Source organism: Acartia tonsa, chromosome 1, assembly GCF_053477335.1.
Source record: "Acartia tonsa isolate MP-2025a chromosome 1, ASM5347733v1, whole genome shotgun sequence".
Taxonomy (NCBI): domain Eukaryota; kingdom Metazoa; phylum Arthropoda; class Copepoda; order Calanoida; family Acartiidae; genus Acartia; species Acartia tonsa.
In genome coordinates, this window is record NC_137260.1 from 50,668,252 (window position 1) to 50,681,532 (window position 13,281).

The 13,281-nt window shown below is 32.1% G+C and overlaps 1 protein-coding gene across 2 annotated transcripts; it reads right to left on the reverse strand.

Annotated features, from left to right (window-relative positions):
- Positions 1-19: 19 nt before the first annotated feature.
- LOC145323245 (fatty acid-binding protein-like) lies at positions 20-9,595 on the reverse strand. Of its 2 annotated transcripts, none has more exons than XM_080165694.1 (8): positions 9,376-9,595; positions 8,536-8,600; positions 6,114-6,170; positions 5,435-5,534; positions 4,107-4,233; positions 2,667-2,747; positions 1,239-1,293; positions 20-246 (listed from the first exon to the last, which is right to left on the reverse strand). In XM_080165694.1, the coding sequence occupies exons 1-8, from the start codon at positions 9,396-9,398 to the stop codon at positions 152-154; spliced, it is 603 nt and encodes a 200-aa protein (XP_080021820.1). In that variant the 5' UTR covers positions 9,399-9,595; the 3' UTR covers positions 20-151. The 2 variants fall into 2 exon arrangements, with proteins under 2 accessions (XP_080021820.1, XP_080021815.1); XM_080165689.1 differs by having other exon boundaries at positions 8,512-8,600; positions 9,376-9,594.
- Between the last annotated feature and the right edge of the window lie 3,686 nt (positions 9,596-13,281).

The window sequence follows — 13,281 nt, forward strand, 5'->3', positions numbered from 1 at the left end:
GATATAATAAACTACGAAACAACAGAAAAGTCTATATTTTGGGAAGCAAAACTACTTTACAACTCATACATGTCGATTGATCGTTAATGCAACTCAGAAAGTACGCTTAATATTCCTTTATCACGCGGAAATGGTAAAAGTAACTATTTTTTTAGTTTGTGAACGGTTCTTGGCTTGATCTTTTCTTTTCTTCTCTTAATCTTGGAAATATTGAAGAGGCTGTAACTTCATTTACCAGCAGGGTTACTGAAAAAGAAGACAATTTTACGATGCAATTTATCAGGGCCTGGCAGCTACAGCAATCGTCAGCCGCGCGGCTTTATAAGCCACCTCATGGTGAGCCACGCCACTTACTAAGCCACCCAGTAAGCCTCAGCCACCAAAAGCCTCACAAGTCCCTAAATACCCACGGCCTTAGCTAATCTAAGTCTGACTCAGCCTTAGCCACCTTTAGACTCGTACAGCCACCCTACTCAAGCAATTTTTATAATAGCTGTGCTTATTCAAAAAGAAAAAAAGATGAAGTAGCAACCGCAACCAACCTCGCGAATATAAGAAAACTGAGATCTAAAACACATAAAAACCCTGATTCATTAATCAAATGTGATGAGAGATCGACTATGACAGAGATTAAAAATAAAACATTCAATGAAAATCTAATTTTAAATTGTGTGAGCAGAGTGACTTGAAGTTATTTATCTAAACACTACCAAATTCCAAACCGACCAATAACCAAAACTTTTTGTGTTAAGTTTTGAAAGGAAAAATAAGTTTGATGATAATATTATATAATTATTCAAGAGAGAAGTTAATTTAATCCTTCGAAGAGCGGACCACAATCCCCCCCCCCCCCCCCAACACACACACAGCTACTTCCTTATCTAGTTCAATGTTTAAAAATTGTTTTGAAATCTAATCTTGCAGGCTTTGTACCTGCAGTTCTCCTAACCTTACCTTAACTCACTAATGGATACAGAATACGTGGATATTGTTACAGATTCTCACATACCCTGATAAAATGTTTCTTCTATCCGGATAACATAACGATACCCCATCCCCTCCCTTAACCATGGAGAAACGACTATAATAGCAACCTAAATTGACGAGAAACATTCCCCTGTCACAATATCCACATATCCATTACCTTACCTAACCTAAGATAATTATAGACAAAATATTTTCCAACTCTTTGTAATTGGTCAACTTTCTGTAAGAACAAAATTGCCAAAAAGTTTTACCTTTCATTTTTTGTTCGTCAAATTCTCTTATCAACGTTGTATTGACGTCTCCAATCTTAAATAAAAAAACGCATCTTACATTTCATCTTTTTAATGTACAAATTATTTAATGGTTTTTATAATCAGGAATAAAATAAAATAAAATTAAATATTTCCAAGCAAAAATTATTACTTAACTAGTGTTATCCTGAGCCCCAAGGAGCTTCGCTTTTACGGATTTTTTTTGTTTTATTTTGTAAAACTATTCTTTTATTTGTATTTCATATCTTTATATTTCTGATAATACGTCAAATTTTAAATACAAAACCTAATTCGAATAAAGAGGTAGATTAAAAAGAATCTTTAAAAGTGTTATTTGAAATTTTATTCAGTGTATATTCTAATCTTTTATGCAAATCTAAAGAGAAGATTGAAATTATACGCAGATACAACTGAGTTGAATTCTCAAAAAAAATTTTGGCACACTGCCTCACTAAAATAGTAAGGCAAAATTATCCCCTCTAAATTTTTAGCGAGCCTCACTAATTTTAGTGAGGCAAAGAATTTTGAGTGAGGCAAAAGTTTTTAAAGAATCCACCTTTGGTTCTTATAATTTAACAAAACAAATATAATTTTAAAACAAAATATTAATCTAACTTTTAGAAGAAGATTACTCTGCTTTGGACTACTGAGTACTACTTTTTAAATATGGTCCGTCTGACTGTCCGTTTGTCACTCAATTCTATTTATACGAAGCATCACGGCCAAATGAACAAATAATCTTAGGGCAGGGATAATATTAACAATAATTAATAAAAAAAAAACTGATTGTTGGTTGTAGATTTTAAATATTTTTTATTACATTATAATTAACTTTTCTTTTCATATATATATAATATTTTTGTGTAATTACGAAAGTTAGCGGTCAAAGTTTGTCCAAGTTTGCACTGTTTTTTCTTTGGTTTTATGTAATACAATGCCGACCAATACCAGATAAAATAAAAGAATGTTTATCTGTCTGTATTTCTATATGTCTGTTTGTACCTTAAGATCTCGCTAACTGCTAAATCAATATTGTTCTCCTTTAAAGTGAAGCTACTTATAGGTTTAGGGTATGTTCATGCCTATTATGGGGAATGGCATGTTTACCCTTCCAAGAGAAATCATCATGAGACCCCCCCCCCCCCTACAGAATTTTTTTATTTCTCTCAAGTAACCATAGCGCCCTTTAATGTCTAATGGCGTAGCCGCTAGCAACGACAAATAAGCAATTACGTAATTTTTCCCTAAATGTAAATATTACAACACCAACGCAAGATAAAAAATTTTAAAAAGTACCTAATTATTAAAGCAAAAAGTCTATCGAAGATTAAAGTTTAAGACTAAATAATTGCTGTGTAAAATCTATTTATATTCCATTGACCTATCTCTTTATCCCTGTACTAGTACCTGATGTTCTATTAATGTATTTTCATCTTGAATATTGAATATAGATATTGTAGATCTTCCATCCATTGTATAATCATCTACCTACAAAAGTAAGAAAACAAAATAATTAAATATTATTCAACTGTAGTTTATTAAATATCACAACTAACAGCTTTGCTCCTAGAGGCTTCTAAGAAAACTATCTGTGTTACGATGCTATACATGATTTTTCACTTTCAGTATCGGTGAGAAACGGTTCTAATCCAGGGATATTAACCTGTTTTGAAGCCTTACTGGAAAATACCAAACCAATTTTTAAACTTTTTAATTATATTTTGGAATTTTTTTTAGTGTAGACTACTATAATATGTCTAATTGTAAAGAGTAATGGTAAATCCTGAGATTAAAAGAATATTAGCTATTATAATACTATAATTACATAGATTAAGTTAATTTACAAGTTATCATGAGATGCTTTCAGTTGTAATTATCTTTTCATCATATTACATTTTAACACGTCTTTATTTCATCTAAAACTAGATGCATAGCCCCTATATTCTAGGGGAGGGTGAAGGGGGTCTGAAAATAGCCTGAAAACCCCAAAAGACATTCTTAAAGCTTTTCTGAAAAGTACAATTAATGCAGACTACTAGTTTCGAGATCGTTCGCTTCAGGCAAAAAAAATTACAACTATATTTTATAGGATATTATTATGGGAGAACATGAAGGTAAGGGGAGGTTTTCAGAGGCGATTTGTCTTTAAAGGGTAGAGGTACTCTTCCCCAAAATAGTAAATAAACCTTCCCTGAACTTCTAAGAAGCTTACTGTAAAGTAGAGCCAAATTTTCTAATTGAACAAGGAAAATATCATCCACAAGTAACGCAGCAATATTAATCTATTATAGAGTTGTATTGTGGGAGTTGGCCCCGACTTAGCCTCGGGGGTTCGTAATTACGGTTGTGTTGGCAGACAAACAACATAATGAATTAAATGGGGGGATTTTTACAACGGCTGCTCCCGCAGTTCAAGGGGATCAATAAAACAACATAGAGCTGGAGGCGCGAAGCTACACTTTAGCTGGGTAAAGTAAGGAGCATACCACAGTATAATATTACACATTGTAACAGTACAAATTACTTTTTCATAATGTTGCATGTTAAATGACAAATAATATAGTACTTTCGCTCAAAGTACTTACCGAGCATAGAACCTTTTTTTTATGAATATCCCTGCAGTGTGCCTTAACCCTGTAGGGCCTATACCAGAGGTCTTATAACCCTGCGGGGCTACCTTGCACCCAATATAACCTAATATAACCCAATATACAAAAACAAGACAAGTGTATCTTTGCTTGACTAGTTACTTTGTGGGAAACCGCAAATAACACTTGTTGTGGGAGAGGGGGGGTGCTATATCAAGTCGTGGTGGATCAAAAAGTACAAATACTAAATGAAAAGTACCTGCTGGTCTAATTTAAATCTAATGGTATGTGTCTTGAATGGGGTCTCCGTGTATATTCTCCAATCACAGTCTGGTGAGTCAGGGGGGTAGGTGGCCCCAGAACTTTCATTATTTTCATCACAGGTTCTTAACAGATTTTTATCAAATAAATTTAGATATATGACCACCAATGTATTTTCTTGTTTTTAACGAGCAAAAACATAATCGCCGTATAAGACAAAGTAGAAAGCTTAGAAACACACAAATTACGTCATTCAATACAAATGACCAATGATAGGCCAATACGCAGACTAAATTACTAATACAGGCCAGTATAAATTCTAATTGAGTAATGGTAAGCCAGTATAGTGTCTTTTTTCATGGGCATTATAAAAAGTTTAGGATCTAGTGCAGTTCACGGTATAATATTGCTGGTAACGAATATTGCAAAAATTCTATGAATTTAAAAGGCTGCTAGCTGCCAAACGGCTGAACTTACAGATCATACCCGCACACCATTTTAAGCGGCATAAGAAGGCCTACAAATAATCTGGAATACCCAAGATCCAATGATGCACAGGGAAAGCTTCAATGAAGAAAAAACGCGTAAAATAGACCTTTTTCGCGCATTTCTCTGCACTGCGAGATAATTATACATTATTGATTTGTGGTTATTCCAGATTATTTGTAGGTCTTCTTATGCCTCTTAAAACAGTGTGCGGGCATTATCTGTATGTTCAGCCGTTTGGCAGCTAGCAGGCTTTAAAATTCATAGATTTTTAGCAATATTCGTTACCAGCAATATTTTACCGTGAACTACAGTAGATCCAAAGTTTAATGAAAATTAGTTTTTCGGTATAATTTACTAGAAAAGATGGAAATTTTTCTAATCAAATGAATATCAGATTTATTCTAAATAAATAAGCTAATCAAAGTGAAAATAAAACTGATACAAAAGACGATGATTACCAACAAATTAGAACAGAGATCTAATTGGACAATTAGAACCTATACAAATTATCTCTTAGCTAGATAATCACTCAATTAAACAAAATATAAAAATAAATACATATGTTCTATAATCATGTATGTGAGTTTTTACTTACATAGTACAAATCTTATAATTTTTCTTTACATTGCATTGACATGAATAGATCAAAACAAAATAAACCTTTTAATTAGAGAGTATCACAAGATGAATTCAGCTTTGACATCTTTAATTTTAGTCCTTACAAAAAAACTTTTCACGTTACAGGAGGACCATATGGGTTCAGTGTTTTACGAGATCCTTTACTACTTTACTGACATACAAACATCCTGTTACTTTTATATAAGGTTATATTATTACCTAGAAATAGTAATGGTAGGTTTAGCTAGCTTAGCTAGATTTCTCAAGATATAGCTCACTCCCAACTCATACAGGTACTCGTCAAAATTTTCTGTGCTTTCTAAAATAAAAACATGAAATAACGATTAAATTGCAGAGTTGTAAATTTTTTCAAGGGGTTGTTGGGTAAAATCTATTAAATTAAATTTTCCCATAATTAACCTTTCCTTTGATGTCTTCGATAAATAAATAGATGAGATAGAGGAACAGCAGTAAAATAGAATGAGAAACAGACACAACCACCTATAGATTAGCTTCTAGATTTAAAATTCAAAGTGTATAAGAAGCTCTATAAAGTGTCCGAAAAATGAGCCGTGTGACGTCAATAAATCCATATCTTTATAAGGGGTTTCCTTTCCCACTTCTTCTCTCATTCCTCATTTGTATGACATCACACGGCTCATAATTTCGGACACTTTGTAGAGCTTCGTGTATAATGAATTAGAATGTGGAAAAAAGAAGTCAGTGGATATATAAAAAGTTCGTTTAATGAAGGGTTGGACAGTCTGTCGGTCAGTAATTTAATTTAAGGCGCCAAGGGCAAGCAAAACTCCCTAAATTTGTCAGTAAATCTAAAAAAGCATGCAAAATAATATATATAAGGTTTGAACGAAAAAAAGAAAATATTATTATCTTTTACCTAAATGATATTTCCCAAGTATCAACATGGGTTTGGCGCTCTCCAAATTTGATCGTCCTAAAACAGAAAAATAATGTCTTAATGTCCAGCGGTCGGTTTAAGGGATTATGGATCATTTTCTAATATTTAGCTTATCTAAGCATCCACCTATAAGTTTCAAGCTGCTGTACAGCTGTGTACTAAATTAAAGAGTGCTGGCGGTTGCCTATTGAAGCTTTGAAAATAAAGAATATATTTACAACATAATATGTATGCATGATTTATATGTACACAGTGTAATCAAAATTACAATACAAACAACACAAAATTCAAGTACGGCTGGTTAAACATAAAATTTATTAAAATGTGCAACCCACAGACAAATATTCAACTAATGCAGTGCTTTAGAGGGAGGCTTTTAAGCTTTACTAGTGCATATCAGTCCCAATTTCGCCCCCCAATTCCCCCCCCCCCCCCACCCTGGTCATCACTACAAAATTTTTAAAAACGATATGTTACCAGCGGCTACGCCCCTACAGGCCTCTAGCGGCACAATGAAATAATTTTTTGCTATTTCTTTTCCAGGTGCAATTTCTCTTGAGAAGGTGGTGTTAACCTCCCCCAAAATAGTTATAAACCTTCCCAAGACCTATGATATGTTACATCGCAAAGAAGGACCATATCGGTCCACGTTAAGAATATCCTTCGGTACAGACAGCCACGCACACAGATCCTGTTACTTTTATATCAGGTTATAAATTGTTTTGGACAATTTTTTCTTTCATAAATAATAAATAGGTATAAAACCATAGACGTCCAAGGGGGGGGGGGGTAATGGGGCGATTACCCCCCCCCCCCCCAAACGAATTTTTTTCATTTTACCCCCCCTATTTAAAATTTACCCCTACCCTAAATAATTTACTAAATTTTTGATAAAATTTAAATTACCCCCCTCAAAAATTTTACTCCGGGGGTAAATTTTGGGGGGGATAAACAAATTTTACCCCTGCCAACAGAATTCAGGGGGGGTAATTACCCCCCCCAAGCAAATTTTACCCCCGGGGTAAAAGTTTTGGGGGGGGGTAAAAAAAATTTGCGGCGCGCTTCGCGCGCCATTTAACCCCCCCAAAAACCGAATTACCCCCCCTTAAAAAATTTTTACCTCCCCCAAAATAAAAAGCTTGGACGCCCTTTATAAAACGTACTATCAAGTACATAAGCGGACAATTTTTCAAATTAATGAATAATAAATAATAATTCATGCATGAAAGAAATTTTAAATTTATTCACAATTTAAATTTCTTATCATAAGATTAAAGTTTATAATAACCAATATGAACTAATCTGTTAAAGAATTTGCAGACGTCTAAATATAATTCATTAACTATGATTTATAAAAAAAATCACTTATAGCTTATAACGTCGACGTTATATGTAGTTGTAGAACTAAAAATTATAAATTAATAGAATAATTAAATCGTGTCAAAATTCTATACTCTGATAATAACTATTAATTTGACTTACTTTCTATATTTTACATTAGCACTAAAGTTTTGAATTAATAGAATGATTCTGACAAATAAAAGTTTAGATTTAAATAGGCATCATCCTTTAAACAAAAATATATATAAAAAGAAAACAAATTACATTGATGTTTTCTGTAAAGAACAATCAACAATTAACACAAGAAACTTAATATGACAAAATAAACAAAGATGATTACTAATTCTAATTCTAAGAATCATTAGTCACTAACAAGAACGTTCATGTGTAATGCAAAAAAAAGAAAAATAGTCACACCAAAAAAACGTGCAAAACTTATGATAAATTTATTTTGGTTGAAAGGGGAAAAGATATTATCTATATAGAAAATTCATTCAGATAATAAAATTTAAGAAATTTTAAATATATTTTTTTGAGCATGATTAAAGCCAAAGAAAATAATTTTGGTAAATGATTAGATTATTCTTTTCTTTTGTGCATAAAGTACATCAAATCATTTCCTTACCTAAGCAAAATAACTAACTAATGAAAGCAAAAATGTGTTAGCAGTAGTTACTCTAAAAGTCTAAGGTTTTAATGAGTTTCCTATTACAGATTATGGGTAACTAGCGGCTATGCCTCTAGAGGCATATTGGGGGTACTGGAGTTGGGGAGAAGTCGACTCCCCCTCCCCATATTCAATTTTAGTTTAGAAAAAAAAGTAGACGAAATTTTTTGGTGGAGAAAATTTTTTAGAACAATTTCTCTTGGGAAAATATCTATCAACCTGCCCAGGACCTATGAGAAACCACTCTGTAATGGAGAACCATACCTGTTCAGCAGTTACACACAGAAACACACTTACATAAATTCTGTTACTTAAAAATTTAAGGTTGACTTTGTTTGATGTAGTTTATGCACATTTTCCCTTTCTTACCTCTAACATTGACATCATTCTTACCCAGGAATAATACCAACAATGATTTCAATATCATTGAAAATATATCCACGGAAAATATGGAGGAACTGAAATAAAAATTTCATTAAACTTAGATAAATATGATTATAGAACAAGGATTCATTAGTAGAGAGGAAATAAAGAAATTTAAATCTTATTAAATCGATATATTATTACTTGGACAAATTTTCCCATGTCAATACATCCACGTATTCTATATCCATTAAGAGGAAAACCAACTGATAGATTGTGATAATAGTTAATCATGAACAATGATATAAATTCTATCCCCATACTAAAAGGTTTTCTTTCTGTGATTCCACTCAATATTAAAATTTATCATTCTGTCTCGTTTTAATTTAAATTGAATAAAGACGTTTGTTTTGCTCTGATATAAAATTAAATCATAGACGTCCGGTCCAAGCGTGATGGTAAAGAGGTGTTTCCCCCCTAAAGTTTTAAAATAAATTCAATTCCAACTCTTTAAACCTTTGAAACCCATTATTGAACCAATCTCAAAATAAAAATCTTGGAAGTCTCTGAATCAAAGACCTTTTAAACCTTTAAAGTGAGACATTTTCTTTAAATATTTGCAATGTTTTATTTGTATTGAATGTACGTAATATGAACTATGTATGCAAATTTTCTTACTTAGAACCAAATTTCTATATCAAAATATCTAATGATAGATTTAAATTGAAAAGTATTTTTAGTATATTTATTAATTTCGCAGAAAGTTGTGCAACGTTCCTGCCGTTTACATGATCTTTCGGGACATAAAACACACACAACTTACTACCTTTTAGAATAGCATAAAATATATAATAAAATTTTTAAAAATACCTCAGAACCAAGGAGAACAACATTTTAAATATGTAAAATTTTCACTTAACAGTTTATGTGGACTTTTCTAAACGGTTCCAATCAACTTTCCACACTCGACTAACTCCTAATAACTTCGCTCACAAATTAATAAACACAACTCCAGTGTTTCAAGAGGGGAAAGCAAAAAGATGAAAGTTCTGTCATCTTTTTAAAGCACTAAGTCATTCTTTTAAATCTGAAATGAGACAGAAAAGTGTACAAATGGTAAAAATGTGTGTTGTGTGTACTTGGTTGCGAACCATAAACTACACTTGCGACCAAAACCATAGTATGTATGTATGTATTTATCGTTGCAACAAAATAATTCACAGCAAAAATGAATAAGTTTCACTCCCCTCCCGTGTTGCGCTCTGCCTGGCTATGTACTTTCCCTCGACGTCTAGCCGTGCATTTTGATATGGCTAGGCGAACCAAAAATTGCCACCCCCTCTTTTTCACTTGTTCAAAAAAATTACCGGAGGTTGGGTTGATACAAAATAACAAAAATGCAACTTGTAAAAGTTAATTAGAATTTCAATGATTTTAAATATTCATTTTTTTGTAATAATTTCTTTTCATTTCAAATAATTTAAAACCATAAAACTATGAACTAAATTTAAAAGTAGAGCAGCAACATCTAATGGAAAAGTAGAGTAAATATAATACAGTAAAGATAATTAAAGCAATGAAATTTTTTAAAGCAGCCAATAATCACGAAACAAACTTACAGAATTTTAAGTGTACGAAATAAGAAAGAGATATCTTTGCTATAAGGTTTTACCACATTCAACAGAAAATGTCTATAATTCAAAAGCCTAACTTGGGTTAATAATGTTTGCAAAAATATTATCTTTAAAAGATTACTACGTCATAAAATCTTTTTTAGTTTTGTTATTCATAATTATAGCAAAGCTTTTTACGATATTTTTCTTTACATCTAATTAAAATATCGCCTGATCTAACATCAAACTAACAAAGGAGCACACACTTATTGTAGTTGAATGATTTTAAAGGCTTTTTCATTGCAGCGTTTAATTTCTTATTCATATTTAAGAATGTCTGAAAATTGCAAGGACATGGGGATAGGGAATTAAAAGTGCAATATTTTTTCTTCCAACAGTTACAAGCTAAATAAAGAAAATATTTTTGTGTTATCCTAATATATAAAGGTAAAGTTTTCTTGTACGTTATAAATAATTATCGTCCTCAACCCCCCCCCCCCCCCCCCCAAGAAGCCTCTAGGGGCACTTTAGGTGGTGAGGGGTTATTTTATTGGGCAAAATAGCAAAAATCTTCTCTGGGCTAAACGAGAACAATATGGTTTAAGCAGTTATCGAGATCCTTCGCTACAGACAAAAGAAGCTTACTACTTTATATAATAGGATTGGAGGGAAAGATAAATTAATCTTACTTTTTTCTACCTCTATATCCCTGAATATTTGCAAACAGCAGGTAATCACAAAAAAGCTACTCCATAGAATACTATATAGGTAAATAGTAATGTACAGGTTGCTTAATTTTCCCTGGTCGTAACATATATCCTAAAAACATAACAAAAAGGGAAACAGCGTATAGTGTCCAATAAAAAATGACGTCATACAATACAAATGACCAATGATAGGCCAGTATAAAATTTACCATTGGTCAATTACAATGTATACTGGCCTATTAATGGTCATTTGTATGGTATTATGACGTCATTTTTTATTGGTCACTATACGCTGTTTCACAGAAAGGAATTTGTAATCAAAACATGTAACTAATTTAAATTTTAAAATTAACAAAAACGGTCACAGATGCAATGCAGAATTATAGATTAAAAAGGAGCAAGGTGTTATATGTTATATGTATCAATTTATATTGATTTTATTTTCATTGCCCTATCAATGCTGGAAAATTGAAAAGATACAAAAACAGGCTAAATATAATCTAATAATAAATAGAAAATAGTAAATTTATCTGTCACTATTAACATACTCTAATAGCATAAGATATACAACTTTTCTGTAGGAAGGAGTAAGTCAGAGAAGGAGTCGGTCAGTTAGGGATTCGGAGTGTATACAACTGCTTTTTAGTTCATTTTCAGCATATCATAATCATTAATTATTTTTAGTAAGTCAGAAATAAATTTTTCAGCTGATTAGTAATAAAAACCAACTTGCATTTTCAAGTATAAGAAATTAAATATGTATCCTTAGATAAGAGAGGTTTCTATACTGTCTCTGTGACTTTCTTACAACAATAGTGGCGCAGCCGCTAGTCATAAAAGAAAACTTACATAAACAAAGCTTAAAAGCAAATATGATATGTCACACGTAGACGTAAGTTTTCTTACGCATTCCAGTGACTTAAGATAATATACATTCAGAGACTTTGAATCATCAATTTAATCAATAGTTTAAATCTATGTATAATTATAAAAAAAAAATTTGTATAAAAATTTGCTGAACTGAATAATCAGAATATAAATGTATAAGAGCTGAACCAAAATAGTAAGTAAATTTGTTGAAAAACTGCTTGATACAGGATAATGTTTATGGACATACTTACATTTTTGGGACTTGATTATTGAGTTGCTTCGCTTATAACATTTTACTTTATTGTCCCAGGAATTAATGTACCAAAAAACAGATCAATCGGATGATTGGATCACATGAAAATTTGTTGTTAAAAAAGTAAAAAAAATCGACATGTTTAAAATTGACGTACGGACTTTCTGGTAATGATTATAGAGTTGCTACGCTTTCTAACTAGTACCTAACTTCTACAGGAATCCCCATGCAAAGTTTGAAATCGATAGGACAATTCTATCATGCCTAAATTAACGAAAAAAGCTATCCGTTACGGACGGACGGACGTACGGACGGACCGACCCCAAATTATAGAAAATCTTCGCTTTTAAAAAGGAGGGGACATTGATATGCTATTTATACTGACCCCTAAGTTATTGGAAACATTCTGCAATTCGATTTAATGGCTTAAAAACTTTGGGGGTTTATTTTGATTTATTATCGGCCTTAACCAACTATTGCAACTGATCATACAATAGGGATTAGTTTACAATCATATGTAAAGTTTAAATTTGAAGTCGGACAGGTCCTCCACTATTTAGGATTTAAAATTACCTCCCTCCCAGTTTTTTTTTCAAATTTTTATAAACCTATCCGCTCGTATAAACAGAGCCTATTAAGACAAGTTGCGAATCGATTAGGCTTTACAAACGTTGCCATTCTTGTCTACAACTTTGCGCAATTTGGCAAAGTACATATTTCAGGATTTATTGATGACGTCACACTTTCACTAATTTAAATTTTGTTATCAAATAGATTACATGTACGTCGCGCATTCAGATACGGAGAAAACTGACAAGAAAAAATACTAGTCATTGCAGTGCAGTGCAGAAAAATACTCACAATCTTTGCAGTTAGATCCGAGAATGAACTGCTTGTAAATTAACATAGTCGTAGGCCTTATCAAAAAATGGTAAGGTGGTATTTTTTGCCCTCAACTTCTTATAATCTTTTTAAAATTTGTGAATGAACGAACGGCCCTGTCGTGTACAAATTCGTACTGGACATTGACATACATATAAGCATTGTATTACTTTAAAAGATAGAATGAATCACCGCAGAAAGGTTTGATACTGCTTTGAAGTTTAATTTGCCAAAAAAACTGAAGATACAACTTCTTGTGCTCCTCTATAATACTGTAATCTGTTCATGTATATAACTATTATAATGGCGCGGCGCAAGGCAAAACTGTAAAAACAAACAAAGGGCTTTTTTACAATAAAATAGGAACAAATACGAATATAAAGACACAAAGACACATTTCTATCCTTCTTAGTATGATCAAAATATTTGACAGAAAGTAAACGTTAGAAAA

Bases quoted from the DNA above. Each gene is read 5' to 3' on its own strand.
- LOC145323245 (XM_080165689.1), bottom strand. From the start codon at position 9,398: ATGTTGTTCTCCTTGGTTCTGAG. The intron at 5,535-6,113 runs GTAAAAGATAAT...TTTTTATTTTAG, and splicing joins ACTTGGGAAATATCATTTAG to AAAGCACAGAAAATTTTGAC. The intron at 4,234-5,434 runs GTAATAATATAA...AAATCTGTTAAG, and splicing joins CCTACCATTACTATTTCTAG to AACCTGTGATGAAAATAATG.